We start from the raw sequence: 23,578 nt of genomic DNA, 5'->3' as shown, positions 1-23,578 counted from the left end.
CTCGTGGATTTAAAATTTGCTGTCGCATTGTTGTTATCGTAAATAAAGTACCTATAATGTGTTTGGTCACTAAAATGGAATATTGGTCATAATTCGGTAGGTATGGCATTACGTAGATTTCAGGAACAATAAATGACGTTATCTCTTTCACAAAACAGGACAAACCACGAACCAATCTAGGTGGTTTTGATTCATTTAATAGTTTCCGACATGTTTGTTATTTTGTAAGTATTCTGTTATGTCTTTTAGTAGGAAAAATAATTTGCATCAAGATATCTGGCGTTCCTAGATACAATATCTTTAAATGGACTTACCATCCAACGAATCTGAATTAAATAATTTAGTAGAGGTATGTTGTGTTTCAACCTATGAAATGTTGCATTAATACGGCACTAAGAGTGTGTAGTTATACTATACAGGGTAATTCAGGAGACGTAAGCAGGAACAACCCTGCGCATTTATAGTCGCACCAATAAAAGCCTGCAGCGGATTTCATAGCCCACGCAGTGTAAGTTTTATGTTAACGTCATTATTTCGTACAAGTTTGACGTTTAAAATGACACTTGCACTGCGTGGGCTATCAAAATCGCTGCAGACTTTTTACGGTCTAACTATAGCAAATTATAAGCAAATTTTTCTTAGCAGTGAGAGTAAATCAGCTGAAAGTATACTTTTTATCTCTGCCTTAAGTTGCCATTTTATATATTGTAAATATTGTAATTGATAATTAGCGACTCTGTAAATGCCATACGAATAAATAAATGTAAGTATAAAATATATATTATGTATATTGTATATTTATTTGTGTATTCGGTTTTGTTGTAATAGTTGTATAAGTAGTATGTAATATGTGTGTTTGTGTTTAATAGTCTCCATATTTCACTCCGTGCACTACCTGTTGACTTTTGTTTGAGTTACACATTTCCTGCTACCCAAAGGTTGTCTGGAAGAGATCGCTTTTTAGCGATAAGACCGCCTGTTGTTACCGGGTTCTATTGTAACACTAAAATTTCTTTGTAATTTTACATGTATGTAAGATGTATGGTTATTGGTGCAATAAAGAATATTTACTTACTTACTTACTTACATATTATTAGTGTGATTACCGTTTTTTTACTATGTAGTGTATAAAAAAATGAAATTTATTTACGTTACGACATATATACTAGAATAGAATTCCGGTAAATACTTACGGCTTGTAGCGCGTTTACCGGGTTATTATGTTTATTACTTACTTATTAAACTCGCCTCTTTGCTTCTGATAATTTTATGAGCACCTTTGATCAGCACCCAAACTTGTAAAGAAGACAAAGTTCTATGTGTTTGTATCTAAAGTAGAGTCTGTTCGGAAAGAGAAGAGTCGTGGAAATTGGAATGTATCTTTTCACCACACCAGCTCGGAAAGGCTTACTTTGTACTTTAAAAACGAATAGCAAAGTTGCATTTTATTCACATGTGAGGCAAAGTAATCAAATGCAAATTTTGAGTTGTTTTCTTATGTTTTCTGGTTGAATTGACTTTTAAGTGTTCATTTTGGATGATAAATATTTAATAACATTCATTTGGATTTGATTTGGTTTGATTTTGTTTGATATTTTACATTTAATATTTGCTTCGGGTTGGTTTGGTGAAAAATTTTGTGTTTCACTCGGGAGCAAACTTTGTTTAACCTCGCAACGCTCAAGATTCCACTTTTCGAACCACCCGCTACGCTCGTGGTTCAATTTTGGAATCTTTCGCTTGCTCGGGTATCAATATTAGCACGAGCGGTTAAACAACAACTTTGCCCCCTTGTAAAACAAATAACTAATTATATAGGCCGCTTACATTCCACCACTTTTCTCTTTCCGCTTTACTCTTTGGCACATACTCTAGAAATATTGAGCAGGTATCACTGTCAATATTGTCAGTTAGTCTGTCAAAAAGAATATGTCTGTCATGGCTTATCGATAAAAACCAAATAAAAGCGCTTAAAAACGATTACAATTTAACTATCATTCTAAATTACTACGTATAAATACAATTTTGATTAAACAATCACAATGTAAATTTATTTTGACCACTTTCGAGAACGCGCGAAATAAATTTCTAGTGGAAAGTGGAAATTTATGAAGAAGAAACGCGCGTTCTCGATCTCTGTTCGTCCATCTACAGATTTACTTCGGTAAATTCCTACCACAATAGTATTTATTAGGTATAGGTTGTTAAGCCTTGGCCTAGCGAGTCTTCAATTTTCGAGATTTCTAAACTCAAGGCTAAGCTTTGCAGTGAGTACTTTGTGAGAAGGTTAATTTCTTCGAGTCTGTCAAGAATTAAAAGAGCTTTTTCATGTTATCGGATGTCATTTAACGACCTTATAGAAGGTAAATGTAGAAAAGTGCCTTTATAGAGTTTAGAGTGTAGTGTATCCGACATCCGACAATCTGAAAACGCTCTTTTTCTTGCACTTACTTTGCATAAATACCTATGAATATGATTTTCAAAGCATCAGCTCCCTCTATACACGGTCAGGGGGCCTAGCCAACGTAACGCAACGAAACGAAACGAAAATTTCTATACATTATTTACGATTATCTTAGCGTCTCGTTTCGTTTTCTGCAAACGATTGTCATCTTGGCTAGGCCCCCAGTTAACCCAATTGTTGTAGGTATCCATACCTACCTATTGAAAATAGTCTGATATTAACAGACGGAATACGCAATGGCCAACTGCGGGCTACGCGGGTGCCGTTCAGCCGTAAGCGACAAGAGCCAAGGCGACAAGAGCCAAGGCGACAGTAGATTCAAAGGGCCCTGCGGTCTCCCAGACTGCCAAAACGACGCATCAGCGTGGGCAGGAGGCTCGAGGTCGGGGCGGAGAGAATCGCCCTGTGGCCTCCCATGGTGTACGGACTCAACAGCTTGCAGGGAAAGCGATGAGTCCTGCTTGACCGGAAGGCGCGTTACTTCGGTAAGGCTTTATCTTTGGTTTAATATTTATTATTTCTATTGATGAATGAATGAATGAAATAATGAAAATCTTTATTTCAGGCAACTAGTGGCCCATACATAAATACCTTAACACTAGCATACATATTAAACCCACACATAACCCAACCCATAGATTATATTAGCATACATATTATAATGACTAGCCGGCTCCACACAGAGCGAGATTACGCGCGGGGCAATTTCCTCGCGTACAAAACGCTGCGGCTGCGGAGGCTGTGCTTGGTGCAGTGAAAAGCGCCGAAGAAGATGCACGATGCACTGCCGACGGTGGCTCGGTGTGACCATGACGAAGCACGTCTACACTGGCCGGTTTTGTGCGCGAGTAAATTACCTCGCACGTATGTTCGCTCTGTGTGGACCCGGCTATTGAGGGACAGAAAAGACAGCTTAAGACCACACATGCTGTTTCTCCCACACACATAACAAGATGTAGACTTGTTGAGGCTCCAAAGCACAGAAAACCGCCGGGGTTGGTCTGTGATCCAAAGTTAATTTGGCTTTCATGGGTGGTGAGTATAAAATCTTCTTCGGCGCTTTTCACTGCTCAAAGCAGCGCGAAGTTGAGGTGATACTAAGAAGAGGAGATCTGTGTAAGATGTCCCCAATATTTATTTATTTATTCTTACTGAGGTCATGATGTTTCTTCCACTTTAATAGCACGGTCTCATCCGGCTCTGAGGACTAGTCCAAGATAGGGACAATGTGAAAACGCCAATATCTCAACAATTTTATGCTTACTTTCTCTTAATTATTCGCATCCTTTACACATTCATGTTTTATAAACATGATCACCTGATACGTGTATTGACCTGGAGGCTGATTCTAATATAATAATTAGATTGGTCAGCAGTGTTGGCCGAAAGTTAATGCGAATTGAAAATGTTGGCCATTAACCACTATAAATTGAACCTTAAACCGTAACGGACTATTACAGTTTACGATTCAATTTATAATGGTTAATGGCCAGCATTTTCAATTTGCATTAACTTAAGGCCAACACTGGGTCAGCCCTTGACGATCGTCTTGGTGATTGGAGCGCTTCTTACGCACATATTTCACTTAATTTCGTATGCACCAATCAGCGCGAGCGAACTTACAAGGTCGTATCAAAACCATGACAAATTGTTACATTTGAATAGGGCTTTTGCAACTAGGCGTACGATTACGATGGGACCGGTTTTAAGGCAGACACTTCGAGCAAGGTGTACGTCCTTTATTCTCGAATAAACTTGTTGTTGCACTATTAATGTAAAATGATTTATTGTAATTGCTAGAGGTCATCACATTTAAAAAATAAATGATCATGGCTGACCAAGTATTGTGACGTAGGTAGTTTAAATTCTTTGTTTTCCAAGAATACACTATTTATTAAAATTCGAAGAAACACATGTTTAAAGACGTTTTTGAACTGACTTACAAAAGGAAGGATTATGATTTTTATTTTGGTATACTTACTGATTTGAGTGTGCGTTCCAATCATCTTGTCACAATGTCCAAAATCTACGACGCAACGAATTTGATCGATCGACTAATTGCCGCAATGTCAGATCTTGATGCTACTTTATTGCTAAGGGAATAAGAGCGTGTCAAGGTAATTTTGAACACCTCGCCCGCTTAGCAACTTCTGCTGCTGACTGTACTGCAAATCGCGTGCGATTGTCGGTATCGTTTGGAGAGGCCGTTAGAAAATTTAGAAATCCTCATATAGGGACAAATTTGCTAAGTAACTATAGGCAAAGTTTTGTTACAGGTATTCCGCTGGCTCAGTGACACATCCCAATTATTATGGGCCAAAATCCGGGACGACCCATACTACTGGTCTCTCTTCAAGGCCAGTGTTTACTTCTTATTGGGGCTGAAGCTGTTCGGAGACCTGGCTGCCGAGTTCAGTTTAAGACGTAAATGCGTGCCGAGACCATAATGTTTGGATAAAATATTTTCCTTATTTTGTTTTCGAAAAATACCTATTGCTTGCTGAATAACGTTTAATTGTAGTCATAAAATTTTGCCTTTTACTTTTCATCACATTCGTAAGTACCTGATATTTTCCTGTCCAGCGTCCTAACTAACCTATGACGAATTTAAAACGGCCTCCTAGAGCCTATAGTTGGTACTGACTGACCATGCCTACGAAGCAGGAGATCCCGGACATGAATCCTGGTATAATGGCTGGTATAAATGCCCCTATTTGTGTGTTCATCACAAATATTTGTTCTTGAGTTATGGATGTTTTCTATGTATATAAGTATTTATTACTATTTATATACATATATATGTATATAAATAGTAATAAATACTCCCCCCCGTATCCCCGATCAGGCTCCTATCTAGTCCAACAGATATCGCTTGCCATCCAGCGCGGTAATGCCGCTAGCATCTTTGGCACTTTTGGGCTGGGTGGGGGTCGGAATGGGGCTGATAGTGTAAGTAGGATAGTATATTAGTAATATGTTTAGATTTTAAGTTAGGAAATTGCATGTAAATTATAAAAAAAAAAAATTAAGGTTAATATTAACGTAAATAAAGCTAATTAATCATATATATGTATAAGTGTATATTATATCTATATATATGTATATTATATATATCGTCGTCTAGTACCCACAACACAAGCCTTATTGAGATATACTATGGGACTAGGTCGATCTGTGTAAAATTGTCCTATAATATTTTTTTTAACCTGGAACTTGTAGTTCTGGTTACAGTTCTGTCAGAGCTGGAGACAACACTGTGGAGTTGCAGGCGGCTATAGGCTACGGTGACTGCTTACTATCAGGCGGGTCGTATAAAAGTGAGATGGTACCACTCATATTTTATTGCTTTCTCACTTTGGCAGATAGGTACCTAATTTTAATTTTGAACAAGCAGAAACGTCTGCGAACGATGCTATTAAGCTTAGAATAAATTTAAAAGTGGAAAAAAAAAGAGAGTGGATATGGTGGAAAGATTTGCTGGCTGGGGATGAGGTCTTGGTGGCTCAGATGGCAGAGCGCTGGAGTATCGATCCAGAGGCCGTGAGTTCAAGTCTCACCCAAGACAGTAATTTTTCCACTTTTAAATTTATTCCAAGCTTAATAGCATCGTTCGCAGACGTTTCTGCTTGTTCAAAATTAAAATTAGTATGGGTAGCACATCGTAACTGGTGAATTTCCAATATGACTTGGAACTCCGGTAGCCGTTTAAGAAGTGTAACACTCTTACGGTAGATGTCGCTAAGGGTCCCCTTGACCTATAATATGGTGGAAAGATTTGCTGGCAGGGGATGAGGTGTTGGTGGCTCAGATGGCAGAGCGCTGGAGTATCGATCCAGAGGCCGTGAGTTCATGTCTCACCCAAGACAGTAATTTTTCCACTTTTAAATTTATTCTAAGCTTAGATAGGTACCTATCTGCGACCTAACCTGCTCTTAGACTGCACGGATGGAGTGCAAACTAGTTTGTCGACGAGTAACCAGTTAGCCAAACCTATTTTAAACTTCATTTTAATCGATATGTCATATCAATAAAAGTTTCTACTAAACATATAGACAAGAAAGAAGAAAATGTATCTACCTATGTCATGCCTAGATCTTGAAGACGCTTAGTCACTAACAGAGACACGTTATGTGACCATTTGTAGACCTTTTTTATATTGACATAAAGTCCACAAATGGTTAGCTAACTTGCAATTGAAACAAGGAAAACACGCAACTCAGACCAAGATGAGCAGTGTTAACTTAATCACTTGCTACACAACATCTGTCTTCAAAAAAAATATTTATTTGTTGTCCATGTTGATAACCTTTGGGTGATCGTCCGAGCTCGCCGCTTAAACACCAGTCGGTCGCGGTCTGCCTTGTTGTGCAGATCTCGGTAATTAAATTAATTTCTAGTGTACTTAACAATTAACCTGTGATGTTACATAAAATCCTGTGTTTTGTTGCGCTGGCCATAGCCGTGACTGCTCAAGACCGTAAGTAACCGGTTTTGACTATTATTGTGTGAACTTGTCCGATTACTCGATTCTTTCAATTCGCGAATATCAGTTTTGATGTTTAGTTAAATGTTGATAACTTAATAACAACAGTCAATAAAGATATAGGTAATAAGTCGCCGTTTCTTACGTAGTATTTATTAAACAGAGGGTGAAACATCATTTTTTTTAAATGGAAATATGGAAAATAATTCAAAAACAATTTTAGATAATGACTAGACCGTTTTGTGATTACAAATGTTCATGTAACTGTTAAAGAATCAATTAACTAAGTAATATGCATTAACATAATTGACTTGCTAGTTGCTGCGGTATTTCCCCTCATCAGAATAAAGGAAAAACGAATGACAAAAACGGGGAAACTGGAATTGTAAAAAAGAAGATATCTTAAAGATCAAAGTTCACACCTGATACGATCGTGTATAGAACATGTTTAATTTGTTTATCCTCGTTATGCTGAATATTTTCCAAAGGTAAGTTTCATAAACTAAAATAGATAATTAGATATATATATAATACACTAAAGAAAAATACATTTTTGGCCAAAAGTACCTACCTAATACTGAACTTGAATAAAACCAGAATCGTAAAATATTATAAGACGCGATAACTCGAGTGAATTGCAAATTACTACCATATAGTTTGGAAAATTGAATGGAGTTTTATCCAAAACTAAGAGCTCATTTAGACGATGCTGAAAGGGATAAGTTCGCCTATGTACTAATGATGTGTGTTCTTTCATGTTTTATGTTTCTTTTTGTACAATAAAGTATTTTACTACTACTACTACTACGATGCGAGAACTCGCATGCGAGTTTCATTACATTGCAGTTTTTGATCGGTCGGTTGAATTGGACTTGACCAACAGTCCGCAATGTAGCTAAAATCGCATACGACTTCGCGCGCCGTCTAAATCAGCCCTAATTTCAGGTCTATTCATTTCGGGTGTTTTTTAATGTCAGGGAAATGCAACAACGGCGTGGCGTGCATTCCGCTCGTGCAGTGCTCAGGGCTCAACAGCCAGCTTCAGAACGGCAGGACTGATGACCTGGTCGCTCTGCTGAGAAAACTGCATTGCGGCTTCGACCACGAAGACCCTAAGGTACTTACAATTAGTATACTGCCCTCCTAAGCCGAATAGCCCTATCTCGAAAATAAATTATTTTTAAAATGGAATTCTCAGTTAAAGAAACTAAAGTATAAGTTAGCATTGAATTTTCTTTTGAGATAGCGCTATTTGGCTTAGCATTAGCAGGGCAGTATAACTTTATATTATAGGGTCCCCAAACTTGCCTGGGGGCCATATTGAGCCTCAGAACGTTCGCGCGGGCCACCGTCGGTTTTTGCGCCGACGGAGGTTGTCTGCTTGGTGTTGTTAGGAAGAGTTCCACTCTTAATTAATGCTGAACCCCTGGAGCCTGGCTCGCGCAGGCCGGAAAGTGGGTTTGGAGACCTCTGCAGTTTATAACATTCGACTTAAGCAACGAGGCTTCCGGCCACTGCGACATTGGTAGTTTCTTACCTACTCAGTGGGAAATTCTTGGCAACCAAATTGTATTTCTACTTGGATAATTTCCGAAGCTTGGTTGCCAGCCGTCTAGTCCGGTTTAAAAAAGGGGAGTCTAAAAAGGAAGAGGTACGAAATTCGTCAGGAATTTCGCCAGCATTTTTTGAGTAATTTGCGATTTCTAAGCGTCATTTGGTGTAATAGAACTGGTGATGATCATGAATAGGTAGTTTCCTATCGTTCGATAATCCACCCAACCCAACTGAATACAATTCATAATATTTATATATTGTTTGAACAGGAATCATCTAGTAGCATCGTCAATGCCAAACATAATCATTCTACCGATAACCCTAAAGGCAAAGTACCTATACTGGAATTATTTCATCGTATAAGCTGTCAGTCTGCATGTAATTCTAAAAACCCCTCTTATTACTTATTTTAAAGTTGAGATATAAGTACACACGGCGATGGTACACATAGAGTCTATAGAGTTAGACGAACTTTACAATATTATATGCTTCAAGACGAAAAACCTAACGACCGAGAAACGAACGAAATAAAATGTAATTTCTGGATACTTAATTTTTTTGTGAGCTTTCTCGAAAAAGTGTACCTGTGGATACATGGCCTATTTTACGGGAATAAGCGACTATTACCCAAATAGAATGTACCCCGATCATGTCCTTAAATAACCGATACTACTTATTTAATTGTTACATATATCTACAGGGTATACCTACTTGAATCTAATTAGTGCTATAGTAGGTACTTAAGTACTTAAACTCTCCTTAATATTTTTCCAGGTATGCTGTCCCCCCGAGTTCCAAACGGAGAGCCAGCCAAACAGAATAGGCGTCGGTTTCACTGGCTCAGCGGCAGCTGGTAGCTTCTCTGCCCCGGCTTCTAGCGGCGAGTCTGACAGCTTGCTGCCCAGTAACAAATTGTGCGGTATACAAACTAACGACAGGATTGTAGGTAGGTGTTTATTTGTAATGTTTATTGCACAAAAAGAAAGCAGAGTTCCAAACGGAGAGCCGGCCGACCAGATTAAGGCGTCGTCGGTTCCGCGGCAGCCGGCAGAGTCTGTACCGACTGTATCCCAGCTTTTAACGACGCTTCTGACAGCTTGCTGCCCAGTAACAGAGTGTGCGGCTTACAAACAGACGACAGGATTGTAGGCAGGTGTTTGTTTATAAGTATCTTAACTGGGACACGACAGGAGAGGTTACACAAAGGAAATATTTCTCAGTATCAACTACCTAGGGCCGATTGCATAATAACTTGTAACTAACTAATAGCATTAGCGAAAGTCAAATAACAATTAATTAAATGTTCCATTCTTTTTATAGGCGGAGAGCAGACGGAATTAGATGAGCACCCATGGACGGCGTTGCTTCGATACGACAAACGTAAGTTTTTTGGTACAAAACTAGAACCAAACACAGACATAACATGTCCGCCATAATTTTCCTATTGCCTTGCCTTGCCTTGCTATAGTTCTTTAATCAATAAACGCGTCTTTAACTTACCAATTCCAGAAGTCCGTTCCGCCTTTGGGAAACATTTTGGGGAAAGAGTCAGAGTAACTACTTACAACGCTTTGCTTAAACACTGCAACCTTAAAGATTGTACCAACGTAGAAGCTAAAATACTCTTATTTAAATTTTTACATTCACTTACTTATGCCGAGACAGAAGATATTATAGTTAAAATACTTTAAGTTTAGTTTCCATGCCTTGCAATAAGACTGTATTTTTTTTTCTCTCACTTGTATTTAAGTGTCTTTCTTTAAATTTGTTACTTGTAAATGTAACTTTATTATGTAACTAATTCAATAATTTTAATTGTAACTGGTTCCCCGCGATACAGGCGTAGCCTAGTGCGGAGACCCCTGCAACATTCTGTTATGTGTTTTTATTGATAATAAAATTTATTCTTATTCTTTATTCTTATTCTTATTCATAATTGTTTTGAATTTTTGCTACGGCTCGCTTGGAGAACTTAGATCCCAAGTTTGACAGCCATAAATCCCTAGAATTGGCGCAGACACTCGTTTTCAAAAACCTACAAGGCTATAACCTTTTCAAAATTTTCCAACGTCGAGTAAAAACTAAGGCCTTAGGTTCGTACCAATAGGTGCGAACTGAGGTTTGTTACTACGTCCAATTTGGTAACCGCACGCCTGACTGTTAGAACAGAGTTTTTTAACCTGAGGGTCGCGACCCCCTAAGGGGTCGTAAAGCCTCCACCAGCCGTAAGGCAATACGTAAGCGAAACATTTTGTTACGAATAGAGCCTTAACATACATTTTATATCCCACAGCCCGAGGATGGGGCTTCTACTGCGGCGGTGTGTTGATATCCGCTCGGTACGTCATGACTGCCGCGCACTGCGTGAAAGGCGCGGATCTGCCACACAATTGGAGATTGTAAGTGTATGCACGTAATATAAGAAATAACTACCTAATACCTATTAGAAATTAGTCTAACTATGTATATTAAATTAATTCCTTCGCAGCATTTATAGGTAAAACCTACAATGGCGCCATTTGTAAAATACTTCGACCGACCAACCCCTATGAGTAGACAGTTACTATACTAGATACCTCCTTACAAATACTTATTCTCTGCCTAAAGTTAAAATTATAAAGTCAAAATAAGTAAAACATTATTTAAAAATTGTTAGGTCTCAAGTCCGACTCGGAGAATGGAACACGTCGAGCACAACAGACTGCTACGGCGGCGAGTGTCACTCCGGCATCCAGGACGTGCCGGTGGAGCAGGTGATCGCCCACGAGAACTACGACCCGAACAACACCAACCAGCACAACGACATCGCCCTGCTCAGGCTGGCGAGGAAAGTGCAATTTACAGGTAGGTACGAGACATTTTTAGGTCTCAAGCCCGTCTCGTAGAATGCAATTTACAGGTACGAGACATTTTGATAGTTCTGGTTCTAGAACTGGGGACCTACCGCGAACCACGTTCGACGTGTTACCTCCCTGTCACGCTTACGTACTAATTTAAAAGTACGACAGAGAGGGGCAACACGTCGAACGTGGTTCGCGATAGGCCCTCCGAACTTCCTAATATGTACAATTATTTTCTACATACGATGCGCGCACTAGCAACACTCATTTCCCCATTTACCCTTTGGACGCCACGCCCATCGTGAACCCTATCGCGATGCACAAAGGTTGATTATTGGGCAGTAACCGCGCGCGTCAGTTGACTTCTTTGGCGGTCAAACTGGTCAACGTGTTGGCCACAGACAATGGACACATTGTCTGTGGTGATAGCTGACTTTTATACCGGCTACACACGTAACTATAAATCGTAGCGATTAATCTGTGCAGTCCGATTTGCGCAGTTTTATCTACCGTGTGTATGACAAATCGTTGTCGATTATCGTAACGATTTAATCGTTACGACTTATAGTTAACGTGTGTAGCCAGGGTTAGTAGAGGTCTCTGATCGTCTACACGTCAATTTTTTTTATTTTGTTTTTGTTCGGAATATAAGGAGCACACGGGAAGCAGACGAGGGATTAGCCGAGATTACGAATGAGCAACACCAAGTTATGATATGAGTCTGTATTAATCGTAGTAAATTAACACACAACTATATCTAGTTTTATATGATCGAAAACATTACATTAAATTAAGAGAGGTTTGTAAAAGTTATAAAGGCTGAGTAAAACATAAAATAATTAAAATAAATGGGACGACACAATCTTACAACCGCATTGGGCTGAGGGCAGCGACAAAGAGGAAACCACAGATACAAAATCTTTTTACACCTAATGTACGGCATAGATTACACAATCTTTAACACGCCTCTCCTTATGCTGTACATTGGATAATCTTACAACATGATAGAATATTGAACAAGTATACTGAACAACATGAAATCTAACTAGTACTGTGACTCTAAAACATAACAAGTAACAACAGCTATGGATGCGAGTTTTCAGTTATACATTTTAGTTTCAAACCTTTTACAAATTTTAGATGCTTTTGCGCACACAATGGTTTTGTAAGCACATCGGCTATCATTTCATCAGTACACAAGTATTTAACACTAATATTCCCTTCATGTATCAAATCTTTAACAAAATGGTACCGCAAGTCTATATGTTTAGTTTTTCTATGGGAATACTCCTTGACTAACAACAATTTCTGCGCACTTTGATTGTCATTGAATACATTGACATTAAATTGTTTATCAATAATTTCCGACAAGAAATTCTTAATAAAACATATGTCCTTGCAAACATCAGAAATACAAAGAAACTCACTTTCTGTACTAGAAAGAGCGACACATCGCTGTTTTCTGGCTTCCCAGTTGATGACACAATTACCAAGTTTAACTACAAAACCAGTATACGACTTGCGGTCAGTTATGTCATTAGCCCAATCAGCGTCCGCAAAAGCGTTTATTTCAAAGTTCTTATCTTTTTCGAAATAAAGGCCATAATTGATAGTACCGGCTAAGTACCTTAATACCCGCTTTGCAGTCCGCCAATGGCTTTCATCAAAACATGTACTGAATTGACTTAACTGGCTACACGCGTATGAAATGTCTGGGCGAGTACAAACGGACAAAAACATAAGCGAGCCTAGTAGTTGCCTATACTGATAAACATTGTCATCTAAATGCTTGTTGGACTTTTCTAATTTATAATTTACAGGTAATGGAGTTGACACTGGTTTACACTCAGACATGTTGTAGCGCTCAAGCAGCCTCTTAATATAATCATGCTGATCTAGAACAGTTACATTATTGTACTTAGTAACATTCATGCCTAAACAATTTTTTAAAGTACCAAGATGGCGTATTTCAAAGTGCTGTTTTAGCAATGATGTAACTGTCTCGATACAATTATTGTGAAAAACATAAAAATCATCTACAAATAAGGCTATAATTATGTACTCAGTCTCATTTTTCTTAACATACACACATGGTTCGCATTTACTTTGCAAGAATCCGTTTTTAGCAAGCAATGTGTGTATTTTAATGTTCCACATCCGGCTTGCTTGTTTCAAGCCATATATACATTTTTTAAGCAAACATACTTTATTATTATTAGATTGGAAACCAGTTGGCTGCTCCATGTAGATTTTTTCAGTTAACTCACCATTTAGAAAAGCTGTGGTGACGTCAATATGGTCCATGCACAGATCCAACTGATTTGCAATTGCAAATAAAATTCTTAGGGTGGAATGCCTAACCACAGGCGAATAAGTATCCGAGTAATCTATTCCTTCTTTTTGCCCACCCACACCCACATGCAACAAGTCTTGCTTTATACCTATTTAAATTACCTGTGGAGTCGTATTTTTTCTTAAAAACCCATTTGTTTTTCACAATATTAACATTCTTTGGACGATCTACCAACTCCCACACATTATTTTTGACCATCGAGCCCAACTCAACCTCCATGGCACCATACCACTCGTCTTTTTCAGGTGAATTCATGGCGTCGCGGAAAGTAAGTGGCTCTTGCGATGAACTTGCTGTAGCCATCAGAGAATCAATATGGAAATCATTATACCTTTCAGGAAATATACCTCGCGTACTCCGCACTGGCCTAGAGTTGGTTGGAACAGCAGACTCTTCTACTTCCGCCAACATTGGCTCGTAATCTGAAGATGCAGAGGGTTGCAGTGGTGAGGTGACAGGGCTAGACAGCACCACAGCCTCGCCGCTATCCTCAGTGGCGTCTTCAGTTGTGCGATACAGCTCAGACAGGGGTGATTGCACTGGTGTGCTTGCCGCCTTCTCTGAAACAGTTATAGAGTCCCGATTAGGTGAATTATAATTTACATGATCCTCATGGCTGTTTAGAGGGTTAAGATTATTATCACAATCATTATTACCTACACTAATATCACAGTTATTGTTTAAAATATTATTGCAGCAAGTATTATTCCCTCTATTATCATTTTTTAAATTATCATTAATTAAATTATCAAAAATAATAAAATTTGCTCTTTTCGCCTCAGCATTTGCATGTAATAGATTGTTTCCTATAAATTTGTCCTCAAGGAACACAACACTTCTAGAATAAATAACCCTTTTAGGGTTAACTGGATCTATTAAGCGATATCCCTTGCACGTTTCACCATATCCTACAAAAATATGCTGTTTTGCCTTAGCATCCAGCTTGCGTCTCTTTTGATTAGGCACATGAGAGTATGCTACACAGCCAAAAACACGTAAATGACTAAGATCTAACTTATCAGATCCGGTCCATTCGCATTCAGGAATTCCACCCGATAATGCACTGGTAGGCGACCTATTTTTTAAATAAATGGCCGTCATAACAGCCTCGCCCCAGTAGCGATCAGGTAACTGAGAATCCTGTAACATAGCTCGAGCTTTTTCAAAAATCGTACGATTTGCTCTCTCACTGACACCATTTTGAGAAGGAGAATAAGGACAAGTAGTTTGGTGAATTATTCCTGCCTTTTTAACCCTTTGACCGCCGTTGTCCGGTATAGAAGACAACGATAGAACGATACGCTGGCGCCGTCGTCTTGTATACAAGACACAAATTCAACCACTGAGTTAATGTGAAAATAATAACAATTGCAATTTCATTTACACTCGTGTTCATATTTAAGGTCTTTGTTTTTTCATTTATTTGCATTTTAAGCCGCTATATAAATCCCTTCTTTTAAGGCATTTAAAAAAATTGCTCCAATTTTCAACATTTTTCATGTTCCTCGTCGCCGTTGTCTTGTATAAAAGACAGCTAGGGATGGGAATGTTAACTCGATATGGGAATTTTTAAAGTAAATATAAAGTCAGAAATATGTTTTTATCTAAGTATTTGAACACTTGTTAATCGCCAATTTTTTTCAACGAATAGTAGGTATAACTACTTACTAGAATACGTAGAACGAGAGTCAGACAGGCATAACTATATTTAAAGTTCAGGCAGCTTCTTTAGTTCTATAAACTAGAGTCAGACAAGTAAATTTGCCCTTGTAGATTGTGGACTATTTAATTGCAGAAGAGATAAATAAAAAAAATAATTGATGTTATTTTATAGCTTAGTGGGAAGGGATACACCGCAGCGACCGCTTCGCAGTCTTCGCACAAGAGTGGTACAGGGACATACCTGTTTATCAGACTTTCGTTTTTTGTTATAACATTGAAGTTAATGTGTAATTTTTTTATAACAAGTCGTTGAACGTTTTTTTGATAAGAGTTTACCTATATTAATGTAAACCAAACTGAAATTATAATGATAGATTCTAATTCCGGATAGATTTTAATGAGTGAAGATATTAATCTTCACTCATTAAAAATTCAACCCACGTGTAATTTTCACTAAAACAGTTCCGGTATATTGACTTTATCGACACATGATGCGCAGCTTTAACGTTACGCCAATAAAGTTTACGTACCGACAAGCGCTTACGCCGTTGACCTAGAGACTATTATTACTTGATCCGCGCGGAAACAGTCCTTGTCGATCTGCACTGCGGGCAGTCCATGCGCGCCGTTGTCTTGTATAAAAGACTTTTCGTACAGCCTAGTGCGGCGATATCACGTCTTGAATCGACATTGTTTAGTGGTTGTTTTTTATGTTAAATCCCTATATTTTAAACATTTTCGGGTGTAAAACATATGTTTAATTTTGGCAATTTGGAATTAAATTAAAACAGGATAAGAACAAAGCTAAGTTAAAAAGATTTTTACCATAAATTGTAAATATCGATATCACTATTTGCAATCCCTAAACTTTTTATTAGTTGTTTACTTAAAATTTGCTCTGGCGTGTGAGTGAACGTCTTTGCGGACTAGGTCCGGCGGCCAAAAGGTTAAGGTAATCGGACAAAGTTTTATTGCAATATTCAGTACCCTGGTCAGTACGTAATACTTTAATACGCAATCCAGTTTGATTTTCTACTAAGGTTTTAAAATTAACAAAATGAGAACTCACCTCAGACTTGTTCTTCAGTAGATAGCCAAAGGTGCGTCTTGACTTGTCGTCGGTGAATGTCAGCAAATACCGAGCTCCGCCCCAGCTGGGCCCATAACCTGTTCGGAATATCTCAACGCCTTTTAGCTTTTCTGCAGCTTTTGTGCCTGGGCCCATAACCTGTTCGGAATATAAGGAGCACACGGGAAGCAGACGAGGGATTAGCCGAGATTACGAATGAGCAACACCAAGTTATGATATGAGTCTGTATTAATCGTAGTAAATTAACACACAACTATATCTAGTTTTATATGATCGAAAACATTACATTAAATTAAGAGAGGTTTGTAAAAGTTATAAAGGCTGAGTAAAACATAAAATAATTAAAATAAATGGGACGACACAATCTTACAACCGCATTGGGCTGAGGGCAGCGACAAAGAGGAAACCACAGATACAAAATCTTTTTACACCTAATGTACGGCATAGATTACACAATCTTTAACAGTTTTAATTTGTCTCAGTACCTACCGATTGAATTAGCACGAGTGAAAGGGAAATTTATTTCCAGGATCCAACGAAGTGGTTCACAGATAACCCTTACCTACGACTTTCGAATAAAATTTACGGATTCTCAGTGAATAGAATTTGTGATGAACAGTTCTTATTATTGATGGAAGTCGACCACCGAGCCAAAAATAAAGCTAATTGATTCAGTACCTAGTCGTAAGCAACATTTTGAATTTGCATTACAGACTTCGTCAAGCCAATTTGCCTGCCGTCGACGGATGCCCTGAGAACCAGCACTTTCGAAGACTACGACATGGAGGTCGCGGGCTGGGGTAAAACTGAGACACGTAAGATCAGCCTTTTTTATGTTATTGTCAAAGTTAGAATTTATCGTAATAATCTTTTTTTTAAATCTGAAGTTGAAACTCGGTAGGCACATACCTATAGGTATGTGTTACCTACTTTTATGTAGGTATAAGCAAAAAGAATTCCTTTGTCTATGATATAAGATAGTTAAATTTGTCTCTTAATTATATCCACACAAAATGTATGGTGCCGTATCAGCGGCGCCATAGAGTAATATATACTCTATGGCAGCACCTAGTGAAGGTGGTATTAATGGCACCATTAATTTATTTATTCGATAAGGTCCATCGTAAAGAAACTAGGAAAAACCTAAAAACTTCACTAGATGGCGCAGGAACGACCAATAAGGCCCCTACGCTTTCTGTTCTCTTTGACGGCGCAGCAACTAGTATAATTTCTCTCTCCTCGCTATTTTAAAAATGCCATTTGTCAAAAAAGGACAACCATACTGTTGACAAGGTGAACTTCAAATCAAGTGTTGCCTTTTTTGATGCATCCAGGCTGTGTATGTGTGCAAAACGTGTATGTGTGTTCTTTTAGGGATGTGAAAAGTCGATTTTAATCACGTTATATATCGATAAACGCTACACAGCGGAACGAAATAGCTATTAATTGAAGCTTCAATATCTTCGTTAAACATATACATAATTGAAATGCTAATGAATAATAAATATATTAGAATATAATAAAATATTTCAATTATTGCGGAACACATATCTTAGTAGGTATTTATGTATTTTAATTAAATATCTGAACTTCCCCTTGGTTCCCTGCTGGGGCGTGACGATAAAATTGTGATCTGATAACCACAATAAAGAATAAAAGCGTATTTGTTCATTTTAGATATCGTCAAACCTTTGAAGTAAAATTAAAATTGTAAGAAATGTCGATAGTTTATCGATATGACTTTATCGACATGGCTACAGCAAGGTGGTGTTAAATTGTTAATCGTACACTAAACAAAAGTGGCAACAGTGACAGCTCGCTGAGACCCCGTCTCTATATATTATAAGTCTATGGGAACGACAACTGTATGGACTTGATTGTTACATGTTACGATCAACTAGGATCATCTAGTGCTGCGAAGTGCCTGCCTCATTTGTCTTTACACTTTGTTTATTTTTATTTTATGCTTCCAGGTTCCGAATCGGACGTGAAACTAAAAGTCCGCGTGCCAGTGGTCACCTTATCGGAATGCTCGCAAGTGTTCCGACCCGTGGGCCGGCGCATCATCAACAAGCAGATCTGCGCGGGCGGCGTCGCCGGCCGCGACTCCTGCCGCGGGGACTCCGGCGGCGCGCTCATGGGCCGAGTGCCCACCGTAGATAACTGGATAGCTGTGGGGGTTGTCTCCTACGGACCCTCGCCTTGTGGTACCGCTGGCTGGCCGGGCGTGTACACTCGTGTGGGCGCGTATTTTGACTGGATCGTGGACAAACTGAGGCCTTGAGACTGATGTTAGATGTTAGGTCAGAGATCTCCAAACTTTCTAGCTATGGCCAGCTTCCTGCGGGCCAAAATTTGGAGACCCCTGTTTTAGGTTACGTAGTAAGAGTATACTCATTGCGGTTGTGCCATTTGAAACCGACGTAGGTTTTTCTGGTCATGTTTGCCTAGTGCTTACAATTACATATTTATTGTAGAAGAAAACATGGCTTTTACTAATAAAATACTTAAAGAAATGTTTAGGCACCTAGGCAATACCTATAAGTACATACTTGTTAAAAAAACAATACAGACAATTGAACCTAAAGCAGTATCAACGCATTTTCAGATTTTTATATTTTACATTAAATTACAAGAATTGCTTATAATTAAGTTAAAAGTTAAGGTTAAAAAACGAATAAATAATACTATATAATTCCATTTGATTTTTTATTTATTTAAATAAGTTACTAATGTAAATAATATATGATTTTATGGCCTTCACTAATCACAACTCCTCTTGTTAGCCAGCACCTTGCGACTCACAATCCAAAATATTTACTTTTACAAAATGTTCATCGAACAATATAACTAGGAATGATTCAATAACTAAGACACTACAATTATAATTATGGCCTTCGACAAATAGTTCGATTTACATACTTCTTTAACATGAATGATTTAGGTATCGTAATTTAAGACGAGGCGAATAAAATAAATGATAATTAGGTAGGGTCATTGCGTCAGTTTACCATCCAGTGCCTGTTTCCGTCCACTTGGCAAAGAATTGCGTATCATTTATCTAATTCAAATTATACGTATCATTTGAATATACAGGTACCTAATTCAAATTATACGCAATTCGTACAACAGGCACTGGACTTACTGACGCAATTACCCTATATTATCAGGAAAAAAATTAAGCTACACTTAAAAGTATGTATTAGTAATTGACACATAACTGTGTACGAAGGTCAAGGCAAAGTAACCGTAGAAATCTAAATTAATGTAAATCGACGACGACAGTTTTGCCTCTTCTTAAAATGCAATACCATATTTGAAGGTGAAGACTATTTACGAAACACTTAAATAGTAGCACTGCACTGTATATAATATATTTTAAATACTGATAAACCCTTGGCACATTAATAAATGTTTGTACTACACGAATAGAAATTGGCCTCAAGAACTTTGTCCCACGCGTTATAACAAAAGTTAACTTACCTACAATCAGTGTTGGCCGAAACGTTAATGCAATTGAAAATGTTGGCCATAGCCATAACCATTATAAATTGAACCTTAAACCGTAACGTACGATTACAGTTTACGATTCAATTTATAATGGTTAATGGCCAACATTTTCAATTGCATTAACGTTTCGGCCAACACTGCCTACAATATATTTTTAGTGAATGTTTATTACAAATATATTATAGGCAAGTTGCCGTCAATAAAGCTTACAAATACATTCATAAATATTGTAAAAAAAGAAAGCGAAAATATAAAGTAATAAAATGTTGAGATTCATAGTAACTTTCATACTTAAATTTAAATGGAATGCAATCCAATGGAATGTAGAAATACTTGAAAAGGAAATATGGTTTACATATTATATGTAGTATATAAATCAAGACATTATTAGGATAATGTGAAAAAAAATCCTATTAAATATATTATGATATTTATGATAGAACATAATTAGTGTCTACTAAAATATTATAAGTCAAAAAGCAGAGGTAAGTATAACAAAACTAATCTATTCTAGCTGCATGAAGAGATTCACTTGAATAATATTGTCCAACAGATTACTAAAAAACTCAATATGTTTAAATATTTCACTGCAGTTAGCCCAAGAAAAGTCTGCAGCGATTTTGATAGCCCACACAGTGCAATTGTTATTTATACGTCATAATTTCATACAAGTTTGACGTTTAAAATAACACTTGTACTGCGTGGCTATCAAAATCGCTGCAGACTTTTCTTGGTCTAACTCTAATAGACATTTGAGACAAACGCCGACTTTAATTAGTAGGTGATGTATAACAGCCGTAAGCCTTTATAAAGCAGAGGGTATATATTTCCCCACCTGATTATGAATTTTATTTTAAACTGATAGGGTTCAATTTTGCATAATTCCTGACACCCTTATGCCTTGAGAATATATTGTTGACATAACCTCTAGCAGCCCACGATACAAGAAAAATTGACAAGTCATAGAGGTACAATAATATAGAGGAAACGGGGGAGGGGCCAAATGACGAGATACACTTATAAAAATTTCAGTAGAAGTAGAAGAGAAACCGGTATTATTGCTTGTCCTTGTCACAGTCTCACTTTTTGTTTCTTCCCCACCATAAATTTAGTATGGTTTATGGTGGGCAACAAGTAACCCGACCAAATTACATAGATTGTTTTTGGTATATTGTCAGGAATTTTGAAACGTATTTTTAATATTGTCGCATTGCATATGATTTGCCCCTCACGGAGGCATGCGTATACCACTTCTATAGGATGTTTTAAAATCGAATTGACACAAAAGCAACTCTGTTCCATTTAATAATGGTTTAAATTTCATTGAAGGTAATTTGTTGTACCCACTACCTTGGGTTGCTAGAGAGCAAAAAATTTGTTATTTGACCTTTACTCATCTACCAGTATCATGATTCTTCATTTTTTTGTTAAGAGGCAGCCGCTATCTCCAAACCAATATTAGCATCCTGTGGGATAGCTGGCTCCTCGTTCTCAATAACTTCCTCACAATCCCCAGCTTCTTCGTTCTGTACTTCAACTTTCTCTTCAGTCGGAGAATGTACTTCATTCGTTCCGTTGAGATCACCATTCATCTTAGGTCCGTTAGTTAGAAATTCCTGAAGCTTCTTACCAAAGTCTGGGTCCATTTCTGTGACTCCGGAAAGTAGTCTGTCTTTTTCTTCACCGGTCCAAGTGGGATACCATTCGTTGAATAACTTTATCTGTAAAAGAATGGTAATGAATGTTATTTTGATTGCATAATAATTAAGTTAGTGTAACATAAAAAGAGAAAACTTTTTATTGGATAACATAATCGATTTTATAATAAAACTGTTTATTAGCCAAATATTAGTGTTAGAATTGATTATCTCAGTAAGAATGTTTTTATTGCAAAGTAGAGCCTAAAACCAATACATACAATTGAAGTTACACTCTCATGTTGATTTACATTAAATTTGGCATGGACATTCATTCAAGCTACTCACATTTAGTAGTATTTATTCAAAAAGGTGTTTGATAAAATTTTTAAAAAGTTTGATATTAAGCTCTACAAACAATTTTAAAAAATATGGGTAATATACAAGATTTTAATATTATGGTCACAGGAATCTCTTTCAAATGTGGTCAATTTATACAATTATAGCACAGAGTAATCAACTTACTCTGCATTGAAACAAGCTGACTGGCTTATCCTCACACGACAAGGCTGCAAGTGTGGCAGCCAGCTGGTCCGCCTTGCCTCCTGACGCTGCAGCCAGCACCGGCAGGAAGTCCTCACGCTGCAGCTCACTGAACTCTCCAAACCACTGCAGAAGGTACCGCAACTGGGCCTCCGATGTTAAACCCGGAGCTGACATCCTTCTTGCCAATGGTCTATGCTCACCTGAAGTTTTTAAAATTACTTTAGGTTTTTCAGCCATTCTTTTTTTAAACATAGACAATAAAAAAAGTAATTATGTGATTGCTGTGTCAAGGTAAACTTGACTGTGGGTTGTTTCCATGAACAATTAAATAACGCAATAGAAAACGAGTCTAGACCGTGATTAGTAGTAATTAAAGCATAAGACAAATGAGTCATAACAAGAATGTGATAAACATTATTCTAATGATGATTGCCAAAACTTGTATAAACGTCTTACAGTCCGGCATCACAGACAAGCACACTGCTGAGTTGACAATAAAGCTCATGGTTTTTTTTTCACTTTAACACGAGCACTGAGATGAGAATCTAAAGCGAAACTGAAATTAAACTTTCTATGATCACTGCGCCTACTCGACTGCATCCAAGCAAGGTTAACCACCTAGCATTTAATTTCACCTTTCAACTCGGTTATATCACACGCATCACTTTCTAACCATTGATTAAAATTACCATATTTCACCAAAGATTACGAGATGAAACTGTGTTTTTATGTAATATGTGTAACCGTTTGTACCTGTTACGTTCACCGTTCACCGGACTACAAGTATCACAACAAATGTTAAAAACAAAACTTAAAACGAAAAATATGAATCGCGTCACTGCTATTCAGTATAATTAACAATAGTTTTTGGAAAGTAAACAACGGAGTAGATTCTCTTGTGTTGAAAGTTGTATATTGTATTCACGTAGTGATTATATGCTCTTTGATTGTATTGTAATGTTTTTTTTTCTTTATTTCAATCCCGTCCGTCACCGTCACTTTGTCTTGATACGAGTTAGTGTTGTGCTAACCGTGCTAACTATCAAGGTCTCATACGTATCGATAATTTCTCATTCGGAATAGGTAATAACTAATAATATGAGGTAGAGTCTGTGCGGAAAGAGAAGAGTCGTGGGATTTGAGGGCGCGCCAGTGCAATTTTATGGTTTTTGCTATGCTGACAACACTGGTCACGTGATTATAGTACGACACTAAAGGTCATGATACTTGAATCCCTTTTGTTCCGGTTTTTTTACCACGGCTTACTAAACGGATCCTGGTTGTGGTGTCGGCTCGTCAACTCAATCCTCTGATTTAGCGCAGGCACTAGTTTTCTTTTTAAAACACACTCTTGTTTTTATGTCTCAGATACTAAAAAGTGACAGTGCGATTGACAAAAACTGCTAAAACTAGTTAAGAATCTGCCCAATACCTAATAC

The 23,578-nt window shown here is 37.7% G+C and overlaps 2 protein-coding genes and 1 long non-coding RNA gene across 6 annotated transcripts; 2 read left to right on the top strand and 1 right to left on the bottom strand.

Annotated features, from left to right (window-relative positions):
- Nucleotides 1-2,845: 2,845 nt before the first annotated feature.
- On the top strand, nucleotides 2,846-4,935 carry LOC134673189 (uncharacterized). The gene is made up of 2 exons (XR_010099426.1): nucleotides 2,846-2,949; nucleotides 4,741-4,935. It is a non-coding gene; the product is annotated as an uncharacterized LOC134673189 (long non-coding RNA).
- A 1,701-nt stretch (nucleotides 4,936-6,636) lies between these two features.
- LOC134673145 (CLIP domain-containing serine protease HP8-like) lies at nucleotides 6,637-19,146 on the top strand. Its single transcript, XM_063531088.1, has 8 exons — nucleotides 6,637-6,941; nucleotides 7,925-8,064; nucleotides 9,276-9,447; nucleotides 9,822-9,881; nucleotides 10,795-10,900; nucleotides 11,158-11,345; nucleotides 17,160-17,261; nucleotides 18,420-19,146. The coding sequence occupies exons 1-8, from the start codon at nucleotides 6,884-6,886 to the stop codon at nucleotides 18,728-18,730; spliced, it is 1,137 nt and encodes a 378-aa protein (XP_063387158.1). The 5' UTR covers nucleotides 6,637-6,883; the 3' UTR covers nucleotides 18,731-19,146.
- A 50-nt stretch (nucleotides 19,147-19,196) lies between these two features.
- On the bottom strand, nucleotides 19,197-23,039 carry LOC134673166 (uncharacterized protein C14orf119). 4 transcript variants are annotated; one of them, XM_063531121.1, is made up of 4 exons: nucleotides 22,893-23,039; nucleotides 22,119-22,339; nucleotides 20,093-21,677; nucleotides 19,197-19,924 (listed from the first exon to the last, which is right to left on the bottom strand). In XM_063531121.1, exons 2-3 carry the CDS (start codon nucleotides 22,311-22,313, stop codon nucleotides 21,384-21,386), a joined length of 489 nt encoding a protein of 162 aa, XP_063387191.1. In that variant the 5' UTR covers nucleotides 22,314-22,339; nucleotides 22,893-23,039; the 3' UTR covers nucleotides 19,197-19,924; nucleotides 20,093-21,383. The 4 variants fall into 4 exon arrangements, with proteins under 4 accessions (XP_063387191.1, XP_063387190.1, XP_063387189.1 ...); XM_063531120.1 differs by having other exon boundaries at nucleotides 22,900-23,039; XM_063531119.1 differs by lacking the exon at nucleotides 22,893-23,039 and adding an exon at nucleotides 22,596-22,768.
- Between the last annotated feature and the right edge of the window lie 539 nt (nucleotides 23,040-23,578).

This window comes from Cydia fagiglandana, chromosome 18, assembly GCF_963556715.1.
Source record: "Cydia fagiglandana chromosome 18, ilCydFagi1.1, whole genome shotgun sequence".
Taxonomy (NCBI): Eukaryota; Metazoa; Arthropoda; class Insecta; order Lepidoptera; family Tortricidae; genus Cydia; species Cydia fagiglandana.
Note: the sequence above shows the minus strand (reverse complement) of the source record. Positions and strands in the feature narration are given on the sequence as shown.

Bases quoted from the DNA above. Each gene is read 5' to 3' on its own strand.
- LOC134673145 (XM_063531088.1), top strand. From the start codon at position 6,884: ATGTTACATAAAATCCTGTGTTTTGTTGCGCTGGCCATAGCCGTGACT. The intron at 8,065-9,275 runs GTACTTACAATT...ATATTTTTCCAG, and splicing joins TCGACCACGAAGACCCTAAG to GTATGCTGTCCCCCCGAGTT. The intron at 17,262-18,419 runs GTAAGATCAGCC...TTATGCTTCCAG, and splicing joins CTGGGGTAAAACTGAGACAC to GTTCCGAATCGGACGTGAAA.
- LOC134673166 (XM_063531117.1), bottom strand. From the start codon at position 22,391: ATGTTTAAAAAAAGAATGGCTGAAAAACCTAAAGTAATTTTAAAAACT. The intron at 21,678-22,118 runs GTAAGTTGATTA...ATTCTTTTACAG, and splicing joins TCAGCTTGTTTCAATGCAGA to ATAAAGTTATTCAACGAATG.